The sequence below is a fragment of the Somniosus microcephalus genome, chromosome 20, assembly GCF_052327205.1.
Source record: "Somniosus microcephalus isolate GS21.2 chromosome 20, FLI_Smic_1.0, whole genome shotgun sequence".
Lineage (NCBI taxonomy): Eukaryota > Metazoa > Chordata > Chondrichthyes > Squaliformes > Somniosidae > Somniosus > Somniosus microcephalus.
This window is the reverse complement of record NC_141006.1, coordinates 48,116,897-48,134,114: the sequence shown is the minus strand read 5'-3', so window position 1 is coordinate 48,134,114 and position 17,218 is coordinate 48,116,897. Positions and strand designations below refer to the sequence as shown.

At 45.6% G+C, this 17,218-nt stretch overlaps 1 protein-coding gene across 1 annotated transcript in view; it reads right to left on the bottom strand.

Annotated features, from left to right (window-relative positions):
- Nucleotides 1-17,218, bottom strand: part of LOC147103209 (chloride intracellular channel protein 4) — a 163,572-nt gene that overhangs the window by 11,335 nt on the left and 135,019 nt on the right. Inside the window, exon 4 of the mRNA XM_085962635.1 lies at nucleotides 13,366-13,472. Within this exon, the coding sequence (XP_085818761.1) occupies nucleotides 13,366-13,472 (107 nt within the window). The remainder of the gene's footprint in view (nucleotides 1-13,365; nucleotides 13,473-17,218) is intronic.

The following is a 17,218-nucleotide window of genomic DNA, read 5'->3' as shown; positions in this document are numbered from 1 at the left end:
ACTTTCACCAAATAGAATGTAGAAAATGTCTTGGCGATAGATCTCAAGACAAGCATAGTTTTAGTTGTTAATGTTGATCTCACTAGATATATTCTAGTGCATGCTTGTTTTAAAATTTCAGTTCCACTCTCATGCAAGTGTCTCCTGTGCACATCCTATTACCATACTGACATGTCACCAATTCTTTTAATTATTGTATGTTCTTTGTGTCGCTGTGATTTGATTCATTCATGTCTTCCCTGGCTTGCCAGTGACTGGTGTAATGAAAATAGGCACTATACTTAGATACAAGTGATTGTTCGGCTTGTACATCTGCTAACACTGTTCCAGGAATCCATACCAATGTCTTACCTAAAGTGGCATATGTGTACAAAACAAAACAAATAAGAAAGCATACAGTATTGGAGCTGTCCACCTCTATATATTGCACAACGCCACTCAATCTGCCCACAGGGATTCAAATGCTGGGTGAGGTTACAGCATGAGCAGGGTAACTGGCTGCTTGAATCAGCTACCAGAGGTGAGATTTGGCCACAAGTCATCATTGAAATTAGCCCCGATGATGATTTAGGGTACCGAATACTGTACATTTATTATAATCATGCAAAAGAATGGCTTTTACATCGCTTACATTTGTGAACTCGTTCTGCCAAATATTACTGGGCTAAGCTCTGCCACTTCAAGAGAAGCAGCTTCCGCAGAGATTACATTTGAGGCATTCATTATGTCAGCGTTGAAACATACTTCATGAGAACGTTAATTTGCTGCTTTTCATGGTGCAGTCCCTGTTGATTCAATATCGTATTACACAGACATGATAAAGGGTGTGGCATGACCTTGAAAGCTACTTCGCTTAAGTGCAGTAGAAAATGTTAATGTACATCCTCTATCAGGCACTTTGCAGGGAAACATATTCTTTAAATCATGAAAAGCAACGGAATACTTTCCCAATCCCACTGTGCTGCAGAAGAGGGAGTGGTGGAGCTATGCTTTATCCTGCAAATCAGCAGGATTCATTGAGCTCAGATAAAGATACATTCTGTGCCGTAAACGTCTATGATTCTGATTCACTGGTGCCTGAGCAGATTGTCCTAGCAATGCAAGGCTTGGGGTAAAAAACAGTCATTTTACTTAAACAGAACCGGGCCCAGATAGCCTCAGACCACCATATCCTTCAGACAGATTACTTTACAAAACTTCTTTGACCACGGGTGGGGTAATGTATGTACCTTTAAGGGGAGAACCACTTTTTACAGCTTCTGTATACTGTAGTACCGGCAATGACCACACCTGCATATAAACCCTGAGTAGGGATCTATACAATTAGTTCTAGAGTAACCCTCATTCAGTAAACACCTGTTGATCGTTCCCTGCAGTCTCTTGTCTAATTATTGAAGGACACAACATCAAGATACACGGATCTAACATTGGCGATGAGCAGATTCAAACCTACCTGCAACTCTGCATCACCTCCCAGGGATTCACTCCTGGAGAACAGTGGAAGAAGGCCGAGTCCAGAAGCACGGGCGTCGACCACAGGAAACCCCCCAGTCTTCCAGCGGAGATTTCAGCATCGCAGGGGAGGCTGTTGAGAGCCAGGCTTGGTTCTCCAGTCACGGTGGTCCAGCGAAACGGGCTGGCAACAGGTACTGCGCAGACCCTTCCCGGACAGCGGCAGCTAGAGCCGACCGACGGCACAGAAAAAGGCCGAGCAGCGTCAACGGGGGAGAGAGAGAGGGTAGAGCGCACAGGGCGCAGCCGGTGTTCAGGACCGAGCGGCATCAACGGATGAGAGAGAGCAGAGCGCAGCCGGTGTTCAAGGGCTGAGCAGCGTCAATGGGGGAGAGAGGCGCGCAGGAAAATGCGCAGAGCGCAGCCGGTGTTCAAGGGCCGAGCAGCGTCAGCGGGGAAGAAAGGAAAGCGCGGGAGACGCCATTTTGAGCCACAGCGAGGAAGAAGGGCGAGCGTGGGAGACGCCATTTTGAGCCAGTCTAACCACACCCAGGGATGCCGAAGAGTGGCAGTGTCACAGCGTTCGACAATGAAGTCGAAGATTGGACGACATTTGTCGAACGCATAGAAGTGTACTGCAAGGCGAATGAAGTGCCAGGTGACAGGAAAGCGCTGGTATTGTTGAATTCAATGGGTGCAAAAACGTATGGCTTACTGTGAAACCTAGTAACCCCAGAGAAGCCAGTGGAAAAGGATTTTGAAAACATAGTGTCAATCCTACAGGACCACTTAGACTCCACACCGCTGCTGATAGCGGAAAGATTTAAGTTTCACAAAAGGAACCAGCATAAAGATGAAAGTAATGCTGAGTATTTAACGGAACTATGCAAGCTATTGAAACACTGCCAGTTTGGAATGGGACTAGCAGATACTTTAAGGGACAAGTTTGTGCGTGGGCTTCAAAGTGAAGGAACCCAGAAACGGCTTCTATCAGAAAAGGATCTTACGCTGGACAAGGCTTTCAGCATTGCAGTAGCACACGAAGCAGCAGCATGGGGCGCGGCAGAGATACAACGGAGACCGCAAGAATATGGCACAAATGAAATGTCATACGGAACAGTGAAGTGCTATCGCTGCGGCAGAACAACACACGACCATAAGGATTGCTGGTTCAAGGACAAAGTGTGCAGACAGTGTGGAAAAGTAGGACACATAGCAAGAGTCTGCAGGTCGGGAAAGAAAACCAGCAGCAAGAAATCTCCACAGGAGAAGTACAAGAAGGTACATAAGGTGACGGAGAGTAGTTCAGACGAACAGAAAAGTGATACAGACTCCAGAAGCAAGGAGCTGGGTTGTCTGAAACTACATAATGTGATCAAAATGGAGGATCACCAAACTATCTGGGTCACGCTCAAGATAGCAGGAGTCCAAGTGAAAATGGAATTGGACACAGGATCAGCTCTAACAGTCATAAACCGAAGGGACTACAAGCGGCTATTCTCACATATACCCTTGAGAGATACAAAGATTGTCTTGAAGACGTACACGGGGCAAAAAGTCTACCCCAAAGGAAAAATAAGGGTGAATGTTATATATAACGGCAAGGAAACACCAAAAATGGACCTATATGTATTGCCAGATGGAGGACCACCACTACTAGGACGTGAATGGATCCGGAAGATACAGCTAGATTGGCATTCCATACAAGCACTGACTGTAGATGCCAAAAAGGATGACGACGACACACCTGGACGACTGTCAAAAATGCTAACTGACGCACAAGAAGTGTTCCAGCAGGGACTCGGAACACTAAAAGGCATAACAGCGACGATCAAAATAGAGGAAAATGCAAGCCCAAAGTTTTTTAAGGCCAGACCGGTACCTTATGCAATCCGCCCAGCCGTCGAAGCAGAGCTGCAAGGTTTGGAACGTTCAGGAGTACTGTCCAAAGTGGACTGGAGCAAGTGGGCTACACCCATCGTTCCTGTAATGAAGAGGTCGTTGAGTAATACGCCTGGGGAACCAAAGAAGGTTCGCATCTGTGGGGACTTTAAGGTGACAGTGAACCCAGTCCTTCACACTGTACAATATCCACTTCCGCGGATTGAAGATATTTTCACCTCGCTATCTGGAGGGAAACGCTTCACTAAGATTGATCTGGCCCAGGCGTACCTGCAAATGGAGGTAGAAGAAGCCTCAAAACAGTACCTCACGATCAACACGCAAAGGTCTCTACCAACACAACCGGCTGGTGTTCGGGGTAGCATCAGCTCCGGCTATTTGGCAAAGGGCAATGGATCAAGTCCTGCAAGGGATTCCAGGGACCCAGTGTTATTTGGACGACATCCTGGTCATGGGCGAAAATGAGAGTGATCACCTCGCCAACCTGGAGCAGGTGCTCAATAGATTGAAGGAATATGGGCTCCGAGCTAATCGCCACAAATGCGAGTTTTTCCAGAAGCAGATCTCGTATTGTGGCCATGTTATTGATAAAGAGGGGTTACATAAGTTCCCTGAAAAGATTGAGGCAGTAGTCAAGGCTCCAGCGCCGGAAAATGTGTCACAACTGAGGTCGTTCCTCGGGCTGGTGAACTACTACCATAAGTTCTTGCCGAATTTGTCTACCGTACTACACCCACTGAACACCCTACTGCAAACGGAGGTACCATGGAAGTGGAGTGACGAATGTAAACGAGCTTTCCAGAAGAGCAAAGCATTGATCACATCAAAAGAGGTGTTGGCTCATTTCAACCCAGCACTATCAATTCGGTTGGCGTGTGATGCATCACCCTATGGCATTGGAGCGGTGCTGTCGCACAAATTCCCGGACGGCTCAGAGAGGCCAGTAGCCTTTGCGTCTCGGTCACTAACCTCAGCTGAGCATAACTACGCCCAGATTGACAGGGAGGCCCTCAGCCTAGTGTGGGGAGTGAAAAAGTTCAATCACTATCTGCACGGGCAGAAGTTCACCTTGCTGACTGACCACCAACCACTTGTCTCCATCTTTAATCCAAAGAAGGGCGTTCCGGTGATGACTGCGCAATGGCTACAAAGATGGTCCTTTTTTCTAGGGGCGCACCAATATGAAATCGAGTATAAGGGCACGAAACAGCATGGAAATGCTGATGGGCTATCACACCTGCCACTGCGTACTGCGGAGGAAGCACCAGCAGTGGATCCTGTCGAAATATTTCATTCGACTATAATTGAACGCTTGCCAGTAACTAACGCTGGTATAGAGAAGGAGACCCGAAATGACCCGACACTGTCTCGGGTATATGATTTGACGGTGAAGGGATGGCCAGCACATGGCGACTCACTGTTGCCAGCATTCTCATCCAGAAGAGAACAGCTGTCAGTATGCCAGGGGACCTTGATGTGTGGATCCCGAGTGGTAATTCCACCCAAGTTAAGGGAGAGAGTGCTCAATGAGCTTCACGAAGGTCATCTGGGAGGGGTGAAAATGAAAAGCCTTGCTAGGGCTTATGTGTGGTGGCCGGGGATCGATCAGCAAATCGAGGACCTGACAAAAAGCTGCTCAGGAAGCCAGAAGGTCCAAAATGCACCAGCACATGCCCCTCTACACCCATGGGAGTGGCCCTCATCTCCATGGCAACGGGTGCATATTGATTTTGCTGGTCCATTCATGGACTCAATGTTTTTAATAGCCGTCGATGCGCACTCGAAATGGCCTGAGGTGATCAAAATGTCCTCCACCACCACGGAGAAAACTATTGCAGTCCTACGGACCATTTTTGCCAGGAATGGCTTGCCAGAGCAGATTTGCTCTGATAACGGACCACAGTTTGTGTCCGAAGAGTTTCGAAGATTTTTGAAAAGGAATGGGGTAAGGCATTACACATCCGCCCCGTATCATCCAGCCACAAATGGATTGGCTGAGAGGTTCGTACAAACCTTTAAAAAAGCAGTAAAGGCCATGTGCGATGACAACATTCCACTGCAGCATAAGGTGGACAGTTTCCTGTTAGCCTACAGAAATGCGACACATGCAGTCACCAACCAGGCCCCGGCCATGATGTTCTTTAACTGAAGGTTGAGATCTCGTCTGGATTTGCTCAGACCAAATGTACGAAGAGATGTTGAGAATAAGCAATTCCAGCACATCAATGCGAAGCCGACAAGGAGATTCAATGTAGGGCAACCAGTCTTGGCCCGCGACTACCGAACAGAGAAATGGCAACCAGGAACGATATGCACACGGCAGGGGCCACTAATGTACACAGTGGATGTTGGGGAGAACATTGTGAGATGCCATGTTGACCAGATCCTAGAGTCACAGGAACGAGTCAACCCCATGTCTCGCCCATACGTACCTGGTGATGAACCCGACGTACAGGTAGCATCTACCCCAGAAACAGTAGCATCAGAAGCGGATGAACCAACCAACGACAGGGGGCCAGAATCGCCTCCGCACCAAGAGCAAGACACTCGGGAAAGACGCTATCCAGAAAGGATCAGGAAGCCTCCCCAAAGACTGAATTTATAAATAGACTATTTTCAGTTAATGTTGCTTGTTAAAAGTGTTAATTGTAATTAGTTTGATATTTAATTGTTAAATGAGTGTTATGGTACTGTTAATCTAAAAGGGGAGGAATTGTAATGTATGTACCTTTAAGGGGAGAACTACTTTTTACAGCTTCTGTATACTGTAGTACCGGCAGTGACCACACCTGTATATAAACCCTGAGTAGGGATCTGTACACTTAGTTCTAGAGTAACCCTCATTCAGTAAACACCTGTTGATCGTTCCCTGCAGTCTCTTGTCTAATTATTGAAGGACACAACATCAAGATACACGGATCTAACAGGTGGAAATCATCTTTATGACACTCGTGGAGTCATCCATGTGTAAAGAAGGGACAGAAGAGCATAAGAAATGGCTTATTCTCAGTCATAGCACATGATTATATTAATGTTATTATCTAGCCTCCACTGGGATATGTCATCTTACATTTTCAGCCTAATGATATTCCTTCTCTCACATAATAAGAACAAACTTGCATTTATTTAGCACCTTTCACATCTTCAAGACCACCCAAAGAGCGTCACAGCCAATTCATTACTTCTGAAATGTAGTCACTGTTGTAGTGTAGGCAAACCTGTCAGCTAATTTTGTGCACAGCAAGCTCCCACAAACACTAATGAGATAAGTGACCAGGTGATCTGTTTTGGTGGTGTTAGTGGAGGGCTAAATGTTGGCCAGGACACCAAGAGAACTCCCCTCCTCTTTTCCGAATAGTGGCATATGATCTTTTACATCCTCCTGAGAAAGCAGGCGGGCCTTGCCTTACTGTCTCATCTAAAAAGCGGTACCACCAGCAGAAACAGCAGTCCCTCAGTACTGTACTGAAGTGTCAGCCTAAATGATGTGCTCAAGTCTCTAGAGTGGAACTTGAATCCATGACCTTCTGACTCAGAACTTAGACTGCTACCACTGAGCCAAGGCTGACTGCTATGAAGAATCACCCCTGGGGCACAGTACCTGGAGGGTGAATGGCATTTGTGAAACTATAAATAGCAAAGAAACAATACCTTCAGGAAATGAGGATGGTGGAAAAAGGAGGGATAATTGGCTCGAGTCTTGAGGCAGGAGTTGGCAGCTCAGATCCCTGGCTGTGTGAGTTCCCAGCAATTGCAGCTCATAGAACTCCACATTTACACTCTAGTTCTGAAAACATGAGTGGCAGTTTAAGGATGGGTCCTAATGGAGAACTAAAGTGCACATACCTCTGTTTGGCATGTAGCCTCCCCCAAAACTTGTAAATAGTAAAGTATGGCAGTAGGGATATCCCTGCCTGCAACTGAGCATACCAAGATCTTCAGCTGTACTCCCATGTCAAGCACTGGGAGCACTGCAAAAAATATATAAAATAGCTGACCTTACATTATGCTGCAAGATCAGCCATGTGCCCCCATGTTGGTAAAAACAAACAAAACAAAGGACCTATATGATAGAAAATGTTTTGGAGACATGTAGATGACATTAGATACTCAAATGTTTTGAAATAATTACCCAGTAATTCCTGTCCCAACGCGTGAGTATGGTCGGGGTACTCACGCGTCTGGCCGGAGGAAATGCCGGTTTTCAGCATGCACAGCGCATGCGGGGAAAACCGGCATTTCCTGCCCTCTGAACGAAGGGGTTCAGAGGCAGAACGCGCGCGACTGCACAGGCAGCGCGTGCGCAGTAAAATTCCTTTTTTTTCTCAGTGTTGTGCGCGTGTAAAGGCCTCCAGTCTTTACGCGTGGAAAAACAAGACGTAAGTATTTAGTTTTTCAGGTAAGTGGGCTTTTAGTACAATGTAGAATTTTTTTTCCACAGGTTTGTTATTTTTAAAGAATTTACAGGATGGTAAGTTTAGTTTTAGACCCTATTTTTAAAAAATTTATTTTTTTCAAAAAATTGATTAATTGTTTAAAACATTTTTTAAAACTTATTTATAGTTATTATAATCAGTGGGATGTTTTCTTAAATTTTATTTAAAGTTAAAGTAGTGTTTTGGCAGCCCATACTTTTCATGAGTTTGACAGTTCTTACTGTCAAACTCATGAATGAGTTTCCCCTCCCCTGATTGGCTGCACAGTGCTCACCTGATCCCAGCTGGCACATCGCACTAACTACGCCGCTGGATCAGGTTAGCACAGTGCGCCGACAGCTGAACCGGGCCTGTGAAAGGAAATGCAAGCAGGCCCGAGCTTCAGATGTCGGCGCGCAGGGTGAGTGCAGATCGGGGGCTTGCACGCGCGGCAAGCCCCCGATCTAATTTCAGGGCCATTGTTTCAATGTCTTTAAATATCCTGAGTATTTGTTTTAACGGAGTGATGGTGAATAGCTAATGCCCGCTTTCATTGGCTTTGAGCAATCTATTTATTCAAAAGTGATATTGATACTGAAAGAGCGGGACTGAATTGTCAGCCCCAGCTGTGCGATGACTAATCTCCACAGGATGATATGTTTTCTTTTTTCAGTAGCCCTGTTAGTCCAGTCGCCAATCAGAGGGGGATGAGGTGGCTTCAATAACTCCATTGTCTCCACTTCCAAGAAGCTACCCAAAGACTGCAAGGAAATGAGCTCAGTCTTGCATCACTTCAGAGGCTGATTCCTTAACCCACTGCACTCATTTATTAAAAATCACTGATCACCACACTACAGCTGGCTGCTGTGAGATGGGGTTTTAAAATTAGGTTTAACTCACTCAAACATTTTAAAGTCTTTCTTGAATTTAAAGATTACTGCACTACAGGAAAATTTGTGAAGATGTAATTATATATATATATACAGTATAGGAATAAGCAAAAACATCTGGAATTCCTCTCCTGTTTCCCTGTAGAATCATATTACACTCCACTCCACAGGCACCATCAGCCCAGTGTCTTGCCCAAGCCACCATTCTTCACATTTTAGGTTAGGCTTAACATCTGCTTCATCATAAGTTCATTCATTTCAGTGCGCTGGATCATAGGATTGCATAGGATTACATAGGATATACGGCACAGAAACAGGCCATTCGGCCCAACCAGTCCATGCCGGCGTTTATGCTCCACACGAGCCTCCTCCCGTCTTTCCTCATCTAAATCTATCAGCATAACCCTCTATTCCCTTCTCCCTCATATGCTTGTCTAACCTCCCCTTAAGTGCATCTATACTATTCGCTTCAACCACTCCCCGTGGTAGCGAATTCCACATTCTCACCACTCTTTGGGTAAAGATGTTTCTTCTGAATTCCCTATTGGATTTTTTGGTGACTATCTTATATTGGTGGCCTCTAGTTATGCTCTTCTCCACAAGTGGAAACATTCTGTATCCATTCTATCAAAACCTTTCATAGTTTTAAAGACCTCTATTAGGTCACCCCTCAGCCTTCTTTTTTCAAAGAGAAAAGAGACCCCGCCTGTTCATCCTTTCCTGATATGTATACCCTCACATTTCTGGTATCATCCTTGTAAATCTTTTCTGCACCTTCTCCAGTGCCTCTATATCCTTTTTATAATATGGCGACCAGAACTGTACGCAGATCTCATTTACTGTATTCATATTGTTAAGACACAAATACATAGAACTTTATCACTAATGTATGTGCATCCTATCCCTATTAACAGTGACAGCTTTGTCAGTTATAAGTTCATACAAGTTTTTGTTATTCATTCTCGGGATGTGGGCGTCATTGGCAAGGCCAGTGTTTATTGCCCGTCCCTAACTGCCCTTGAGAAGGTGGTGGTGAGCCGCTTTCTTGAACCGCTACAGTCTGTGTGGTGAGGATACTCCCACAGTGCTGTGAGGGAGGGCGTTCCAGGATTTTGACACACCGACAATGGAGGAACAGCGATATACTTCCAAGTCAGGATGGTGTGTAACTTGGCAGGGATCTTGAAGGTGATGGTGTTTCCATGCACCTGCTACCCTAGTCTTTCAATGACAAGTGTGTCTAGACAGATCAGGGCTGCCAGTGGGACATGGGTCAGCTCAGGATTACTATCGGGTCAGGTTGGGTTGGGCAGCCAGCAGAAGTCGGGTCAGGTCTAGGCTGAGAATGGGGGTTGAGTTGGGAAACCATGGTTTTCCAGTCAAACTAGTCAACAGGATCTCTCGTCACAGTGTGTAATACTGAGTTAATAAAACAACTTCACTAAGCTATTTGAATTAAGATCAAAGAGAGAGGAGCTTTGTGAATCTTTTGGAGACAAATAAAAAGATAGCAAGCAAAAAGAAATGTTTTTGGAAGAGAATTAGAGAGCGCCAAAAGAGTACCTCCAATAGTGGAGAAAAAGGAGGGAAACAAGTAATAATCCAGATTCAGCGACAGGCGAATGTTACTCAGATGGTGTGCAGCGAGGCCATAGAGGGATTTGAACACGAGCACTAGGATCTTTAGATTGGCTCCTTCTGGACCAGGAAGTCAATGAACTCCGATGAGGACAAGAGTGATGGTTATATGGGATTTTGTGCAGGAGAGGACTTGGGTGGCAGAGCTCTGAATTAGTTGAAGTTTGTGAAGGGTGGAGCTTGGTAACCAGTAAAAACATTTCAGAAGTTGATCCTTGGGATGATGAAGGGTTTCAAAAGTGATGGGGAGCAATGTTTCAAAGATAGAAGAAGGTTGTCTTAGTGATGGACGAGAGATGGGGTTTAAAGATCAGCTCAGGATCAAACAGACTGTAGAGGCTGCACACCAACATATTCAGCTTCAGTCGGCAGCAGAAGGATCGACAAAATCAGAGACAAAGGGACATGGGTGCTAATGGAAGCAAACAAGACACCTTTAGTCTTGTCAGTAGTGAACTGTTGGAAACTTAGGCTCACTAAAGACTGATGTTGGGCAGATAATACAGAAACAGTCCTGTAGTCAATGGTGAAGGCAGATAGGTAGAATTGGGTGTAGAAGTTGAAAAGGATGAGGTTCCTGAGGGGTAGTATATAGTTGATGACTAGAGCTCTGGGATGATACAGCTCTGGGACACACTGGTGATGACCATCCAGGCATGGGAGCAGAAAGAAATTGGAGAGATGCAATACTGAATTGGAACAGATAGGAGTGGAACCATCAGAGAGCAGCATCATGGACGTGGACCCAAGAGAAGAGGCAGTGGGGGAGAATGTAATGGTTTTTAGTGTCCATGGTGCCAAAGAGGGTGAGGAACATAAAGAGGGACAACAAGCCACTGATGATTTTGACCACCATGGTCTTGGTGCTGTAGCTGGGTCAGAAACCAGATTGGAGCGTTTGAACAGTAAGAGAGGTGAGTGCATAATTGGGTAGAGAGAAAATAGAGGTATTAAGGGTGGGCTTTTTAAGAAGAGGGTGATTATGCCAGTTATGAAAGGAGTGGGAACAATGCCCATGGGGAGAGAAGGATTGACATCGTCAGCAAGCAGGGGCAGAGAAGGGAAAGTTGAGTGGTTTGGAACTTTAGGAGCAGGCGGTGTTCTTCATGGAGGAAGTAAGTTTGATGAGGACTGAGTGGGGAGATTGGGGGGCATGTTGCAGCATGCAAGAGGGATGGGGGTTAGGATGGGAGGCAAATTAATCCCCCACTACTCAATATAAAATCTAGGTTCAAAAGTAATGTTTCCTAATAGTATATCCCACTGCTAATGCTTAGCAAATCAGACAAATAAAAATATCACTAAATGGTATCAGTGCAATGGGAAAACCACCAGAACAAAGCAGCATGGTCGAACAGCTGGGATTTTGTGTAAATGTAAATCTTCCATTCAGTGGTTTTTCTTGTTTTGTTTAGAATCAGTTGTGAATGAAAGATAAAATAGGCCATGGTATCAAAAATTCCACATTGCTATTTTTTATGTGAAGTTTATTGGAATCTAATCCAATAATGATTTTTGGCAGACTAGTTATATTTTATTTTACAGACAAGAATACCCGATGTATCTGCGGATGTGTTTGGTCATATTGAGGCCTGGTACTGTAAGATTTGCTCAGTATTCAAAACTGGTACTCCTAGTTTTATTGGAACTGCCCTGTTTTCACCAAAAATACATATTGTGCACTATTCTCCTCGAAGAAACAATTAGATTCAACAATGGAGGAGGGTAGGGTCTTTCTGAATGAATAAATTACGATGGACCAAATAGTCTTCTTCATCCATAATTGTCCTGTAAACTCTGGCATGTTTTCTTACCAGCTCATTGTTTGGCTTCTAGAACTACCTGCATGCTCTCTGCTCATCCTTTGGCATCAAGTTGAATGCAGGCTGCTCACTGGAGTGTCCATCGTGTTACCTTCTAATGCTCAAATGGCCTCTTGTTTCTCTTTTCAAGGGGAAAGGCTGCACAGAACCATCAGGAAAAAACCGACATTTGTGACAGTCTATCCAACCTGTGACACTTCACCCATTATGAGGATCAGACCACTCAAATAAATAGGGTGGAGCCCATTAAGGGAGTGGGCAAGGTAGAGCTTGGTGGTTTTGTACCAGCCTAACAAGGCGAGTGTTTGCTCCAACATATTATTCTTGCTAGCCACTCAGTTACTAACAGGCAGCCATATCTGCCTCTCTGCTGCAATGTGGGCTTGTTACTGCATGCGCAGCCATTGGCTGCGTACCATATACTAACACATATTCCCTTTCTTTCTGTTTAGGGCTCTCCCAAGATGAGGAAACTAGCAGCCGGGAGGAACAGCAATTAAACTTCCATTTGTGGAGAGGCTCTTTGAGTACATCTTTCACTTCTGGACAGGATACAAGAACAGCTTGTCATCGGAGAGACATCTCTCCCTCACACAGCTACATTCCACAACTCCCTCTTGGTTGAACTTTTCTTGCCTTAATTATATCAATAGTTCTATGGTTAGTGCTCCTTTGAACTTGTTTATTCTAAGTTTGGAATGCACCATCTTACATCTCCCTACATTCCTGCTGTGCTGAAATCAAGAGTCACTGCACAATCTCTTACTCCAACTTATTCTTTCCCAGAATCTCAAGTCTGCGGAACTCTTGACTTCCCTGACTTTTTCTCCTCCTACAATCTTCAAGCTTTTAAAAGCCAAGCTTAGCGTCACTTAATCAGTTTCCTGATTTACATTGTCTTCTCATTTACTATTTTCAAGCTTAGTACTGTCCTGCACTATGAGCCTTTTTCATCACTTTGGTTTCTCAATACTTTTTTTTAATACAGCTTGACCAACACCTCACAAGACACAAGGAAGTCGCAAATGTACTCTCTCAAAATGGAAGACGTTAATCCATAAACAAACTACACAGCAGAGTCCATTAGCAGACATTCCAACATGGAGAGAAGCCTCTCCAAGAATCAAACTAAATTCAGCACCGTTAACTTAGAGAATACATTCTGTGTATGTTACTGTGTAGAAATTCTGAATTAGATACTTAGCACTCAGAGAATTAATGCTGTTATTCTAACATACTGCTTACCTTCATTAGCTTCTGGCTTGGAGTTCTTGATGTAAGCTGAGAACTTTGCAAAGATGTCATTCCCAGCTGTGTTGGATTCTGGGTGCTTAGTGCCAAGCTTCATGTACCTAGGAACAAAAGGTATATTGAGTGAGAAATTCAAACAAAATGCATCTACGGCTATTGCAAAGCCATTGCAATGTTCCAAAATGGATCTGATCTAAACAACAACAACAACTTGCATTTATATAGCCCCTTTAACGTAGTAAAACATCCCAAGGTGCTTCACGGGAGCAAAATAAAAAATAATTTGACATTAAGCCATATAAGGAGATATTAGGGCAGATGACCAAAAGCTTGATCAAAGGGGTAGGTTTTAAGGAGTGTCTTAAAGGAGGAAAGAGAGGTAGAGAGGTTTAAGGGAGGGAATTCCAATGCTTAGGGTCTCGGTAGCTGAAGGCATGGCTGCCAATGGTGGAGCGATTAAAATCGGGGATGCGCAAGAGGCCAGAATTGGAGGAGTGCAGAGATCGCAGGGGGTTGTAGGGCTGGAAGAGGTTACAGAGATAGGAGTGAGGCCATGGAGGGATTTCAAAACCAGGATGAGAATTTTAAAATCCAGGCGTTGCTTAACCGGGAGCCAATGTAGGGCAGCAAATATAGAGGCGATGGGTGAATGGGACTTGGTGCGAGTTAGGATACGGGCAGCAGAGTTTCGGATGAGGTCAAGTTTATGGAGGGTGGAAGATGGGAGGCCGGCCAGGAGTACATTGGAATAGTCGAGTCTAGAGGTAACAAAGACATGAATGAGGGTTTCAGCAGCAGATGAGCTGAGGCAGGGGCGGAGTTGGGCGATGTTACAGAGGTGGAAATAGACGGTCTTAGTGATGGAATGGATATGTGGTCAGAAGCTCATCTCAGGGGTCAGATACGACACCAAGGTTGCGATCAGCCTCAGATTGTTGCTAGGGAGAGGGATGGAGTTGGTGGCTAGGGAACAGAGTTTGTGGCGTGAACCGAAGACAATGGCTTCCCAATATTTAGTTGGAGGAAATTTTTGCTCATCCAGTATTGGATGTCGGACAAGCGGTCTGACAATTTAGAGACACTGCAGGGGTCGAGAGAGCTGGTGGTGTGGTAGAGCTGGGTGTCGTCATGTAGATGAGAAATAGGAGGGGACCAAGGATAGATCCTGGGAGACACCAGAGGTAAGGGTGCAGGAGTGGGAAGTGAAGCCATTGTAGATGATTCTCTGGCTACGGCTGGATAGCCAAGAATGGAACCAGGCGAGTGCAGTCCCACCCAGCTGTACGACGGAGGAGAGACATTGGAGGAGGATGGTGTGGTCAACCATGTCAAAGGCTGCAGTGCAGTGGGGCTGCTCCACAATCAGAGAGAAAATTGCTGCTTTAACCTTCATGGTTCTGTGAGCCCATTTCCTAATTAGCACACTGACATCTATGGGAAACATGTTGGAATAAGGCGGCGGCTCACCACCACCTTCTCAAGGGCAATTAGGGATGGGCAATAAATGCTGGCCTTGCCAGCGACGCCCAGATTCCATGAACGAATTTTTAAAAAACCGACAAGACAACCAGAAAGCAGCCACTGAGGTGGTGTTAAGGACAGTTTTGGTGCACTATACAGGGAAGTTCTATAAATTGTCTGCCCCGAACAGGATGTAGGGCAGTAACAGGTTTAAAATGAGAAATGTAGGAAAGCCAGGGAGGAAGCAATATACAATGATGAATGGATTATGTGTATAATGAAGACAGGCAGTTCTAATCTGATTTTGAAATGATGTGTGGCAGTACAACACCACCATGAGTGCATGAAACAATAAAGGAACTTTCATACACCCGAGGAACATATGCGCCTGAGCTATTCAGTACAATAATTTTTGAATTACCTTTCTTAATAGTATATATCACTCCACTATTAATGTATTGAGCCACTATTAATATTTCTTTCCACTACTAATATATCACACCACTGAGTCAGCAGCTGAAGTATCAGCAGTAGAACAAGAGTCAGCAATACTTTGGTTATATGAAACAGTTCACTGCATGAAATGAACGTGCAGCAGCATCTTAAGGCCTAGTTCTACTGTGGGGTTAAAACTGCCTACAACTAGGGAGTGAAGCCGCTGAACTGATGGCAAAGTTGAGAGTCACCATCTGGAGAAGGTAGAATCTCCTACCATTTTAGCTTGGTACTGATTGCAGTATCACTTCAACCAAACTTCACCAAGGTCATTTTTAAACTTTCTATTAGTATTACATGCACTAACATGCACAGAGCTCTGCACACATGTATAAGCAGGTACACACAGTGCGCTGCACATACGTATAAACAGGCATGCACAGTGCTCTGCACACACGTGTAAGCAGGTGCACACACGTGTAAGCAGGTACACACAGCGCACTGCACACACGTGTAAACAGGTATGCACAGTGCTCTGCACACACGTATAAGCAGGTAGACACAGCACTCTGCACACACGTGTAAGCAGGTACACACAGCGCACTGCACACACATGTAAGCAGGTACACACAGTGCTCTGCACACATGTTAAGCAGGTATGCACAGACCTCTGCACACACGTATAAGCAGGTACACACAGCATGCTGCACACACGTGTAAGCAGGTACACAGCACGCTGCACACACGTGTAAGCAGGTACACACAGCACGCTGCACACACGTAAAAGCAGGTACACACAGCGTGCTGCACACACGTGTAAGCAGGTACACAGCGCGCTGCACACACATGTAAGGAGGTACACAGCACACACGTGTAAGAAGGTACACATAGCGCGCTGCACGCACGTGTAAGCAGGTACACACAGCGCTCTGCACACATGTGTAAGCAGGTACACAGCGCGTTGCACACACGTGTAAGCAGCTACACACAGCACGCTGCACACATGTGTAAGCAGGTACACACAGCGCTCTGCACACACATGTAAGCAGGTACACACAGTGCTCTGCACACATGTTAAGCAGGTATGTACAGACCTCTGCACACACGTATAAGCAGGTACACACAGCATGCTGCACACACGTGTAAGCAGGTACACACAGCGTGCTGCACACACGTGTAAGCAGGTACACAATGCGCAGCACGCACGTGTAAGGAGGTACACACAGCGCGCTGCACGCAAGTGTAAGCAGGTACACACAGCACGCAGCACACACGTGTAAGCAGGTATACACAGCACTCTGCACACATGTGTAAGCAGCTACACACAGCACGCTGCACATATGTGTAAGAAGGTACACCGCGTGTTGCACACATGTGTAAGCAGGTACACACAGCGCTCTGCACACATGTGTAAGCAGGTACACAGTGCGCTGCACACACGTGTAAACAGTTACACACAGTACTCCGCACACATGTGTAAGCAGGTGCACACAGCGCTCTGCACACACGTGTAAGCAGGTACACACAGCGCGCTGCGCACATGTGTAAGCAGGTACACACAGCACACACAAGTAAGCAGATACACACAGCACGCTGCACATATGTGTAAGCAGGTACACACAGCATGCTGCACACACGTGTAAGCAGCTACACACAGCACGCTGCACACGCATGTAAACAGGTACACAGCGCACTGCACACACATGTAAGCAGGTACACAGCGCACTGCACACACGTGTAAGCAGCTACACACAGCACGCTGCACACACCTGTAAGCAGGTACACAGCGCGCTGCACACATGTCTAAGCAGGTACACACAGTGCTCTGCACACACGTGTAAGCAGGTCTGCACAGATCTCTGCATCGCTTTAAGCAGGTCCTGGTCTCAAGTCCGTATCTGCTGTATAATTGCACCGTCAGCCTGATTGTAAATCAGCATCAGTCTTTCCT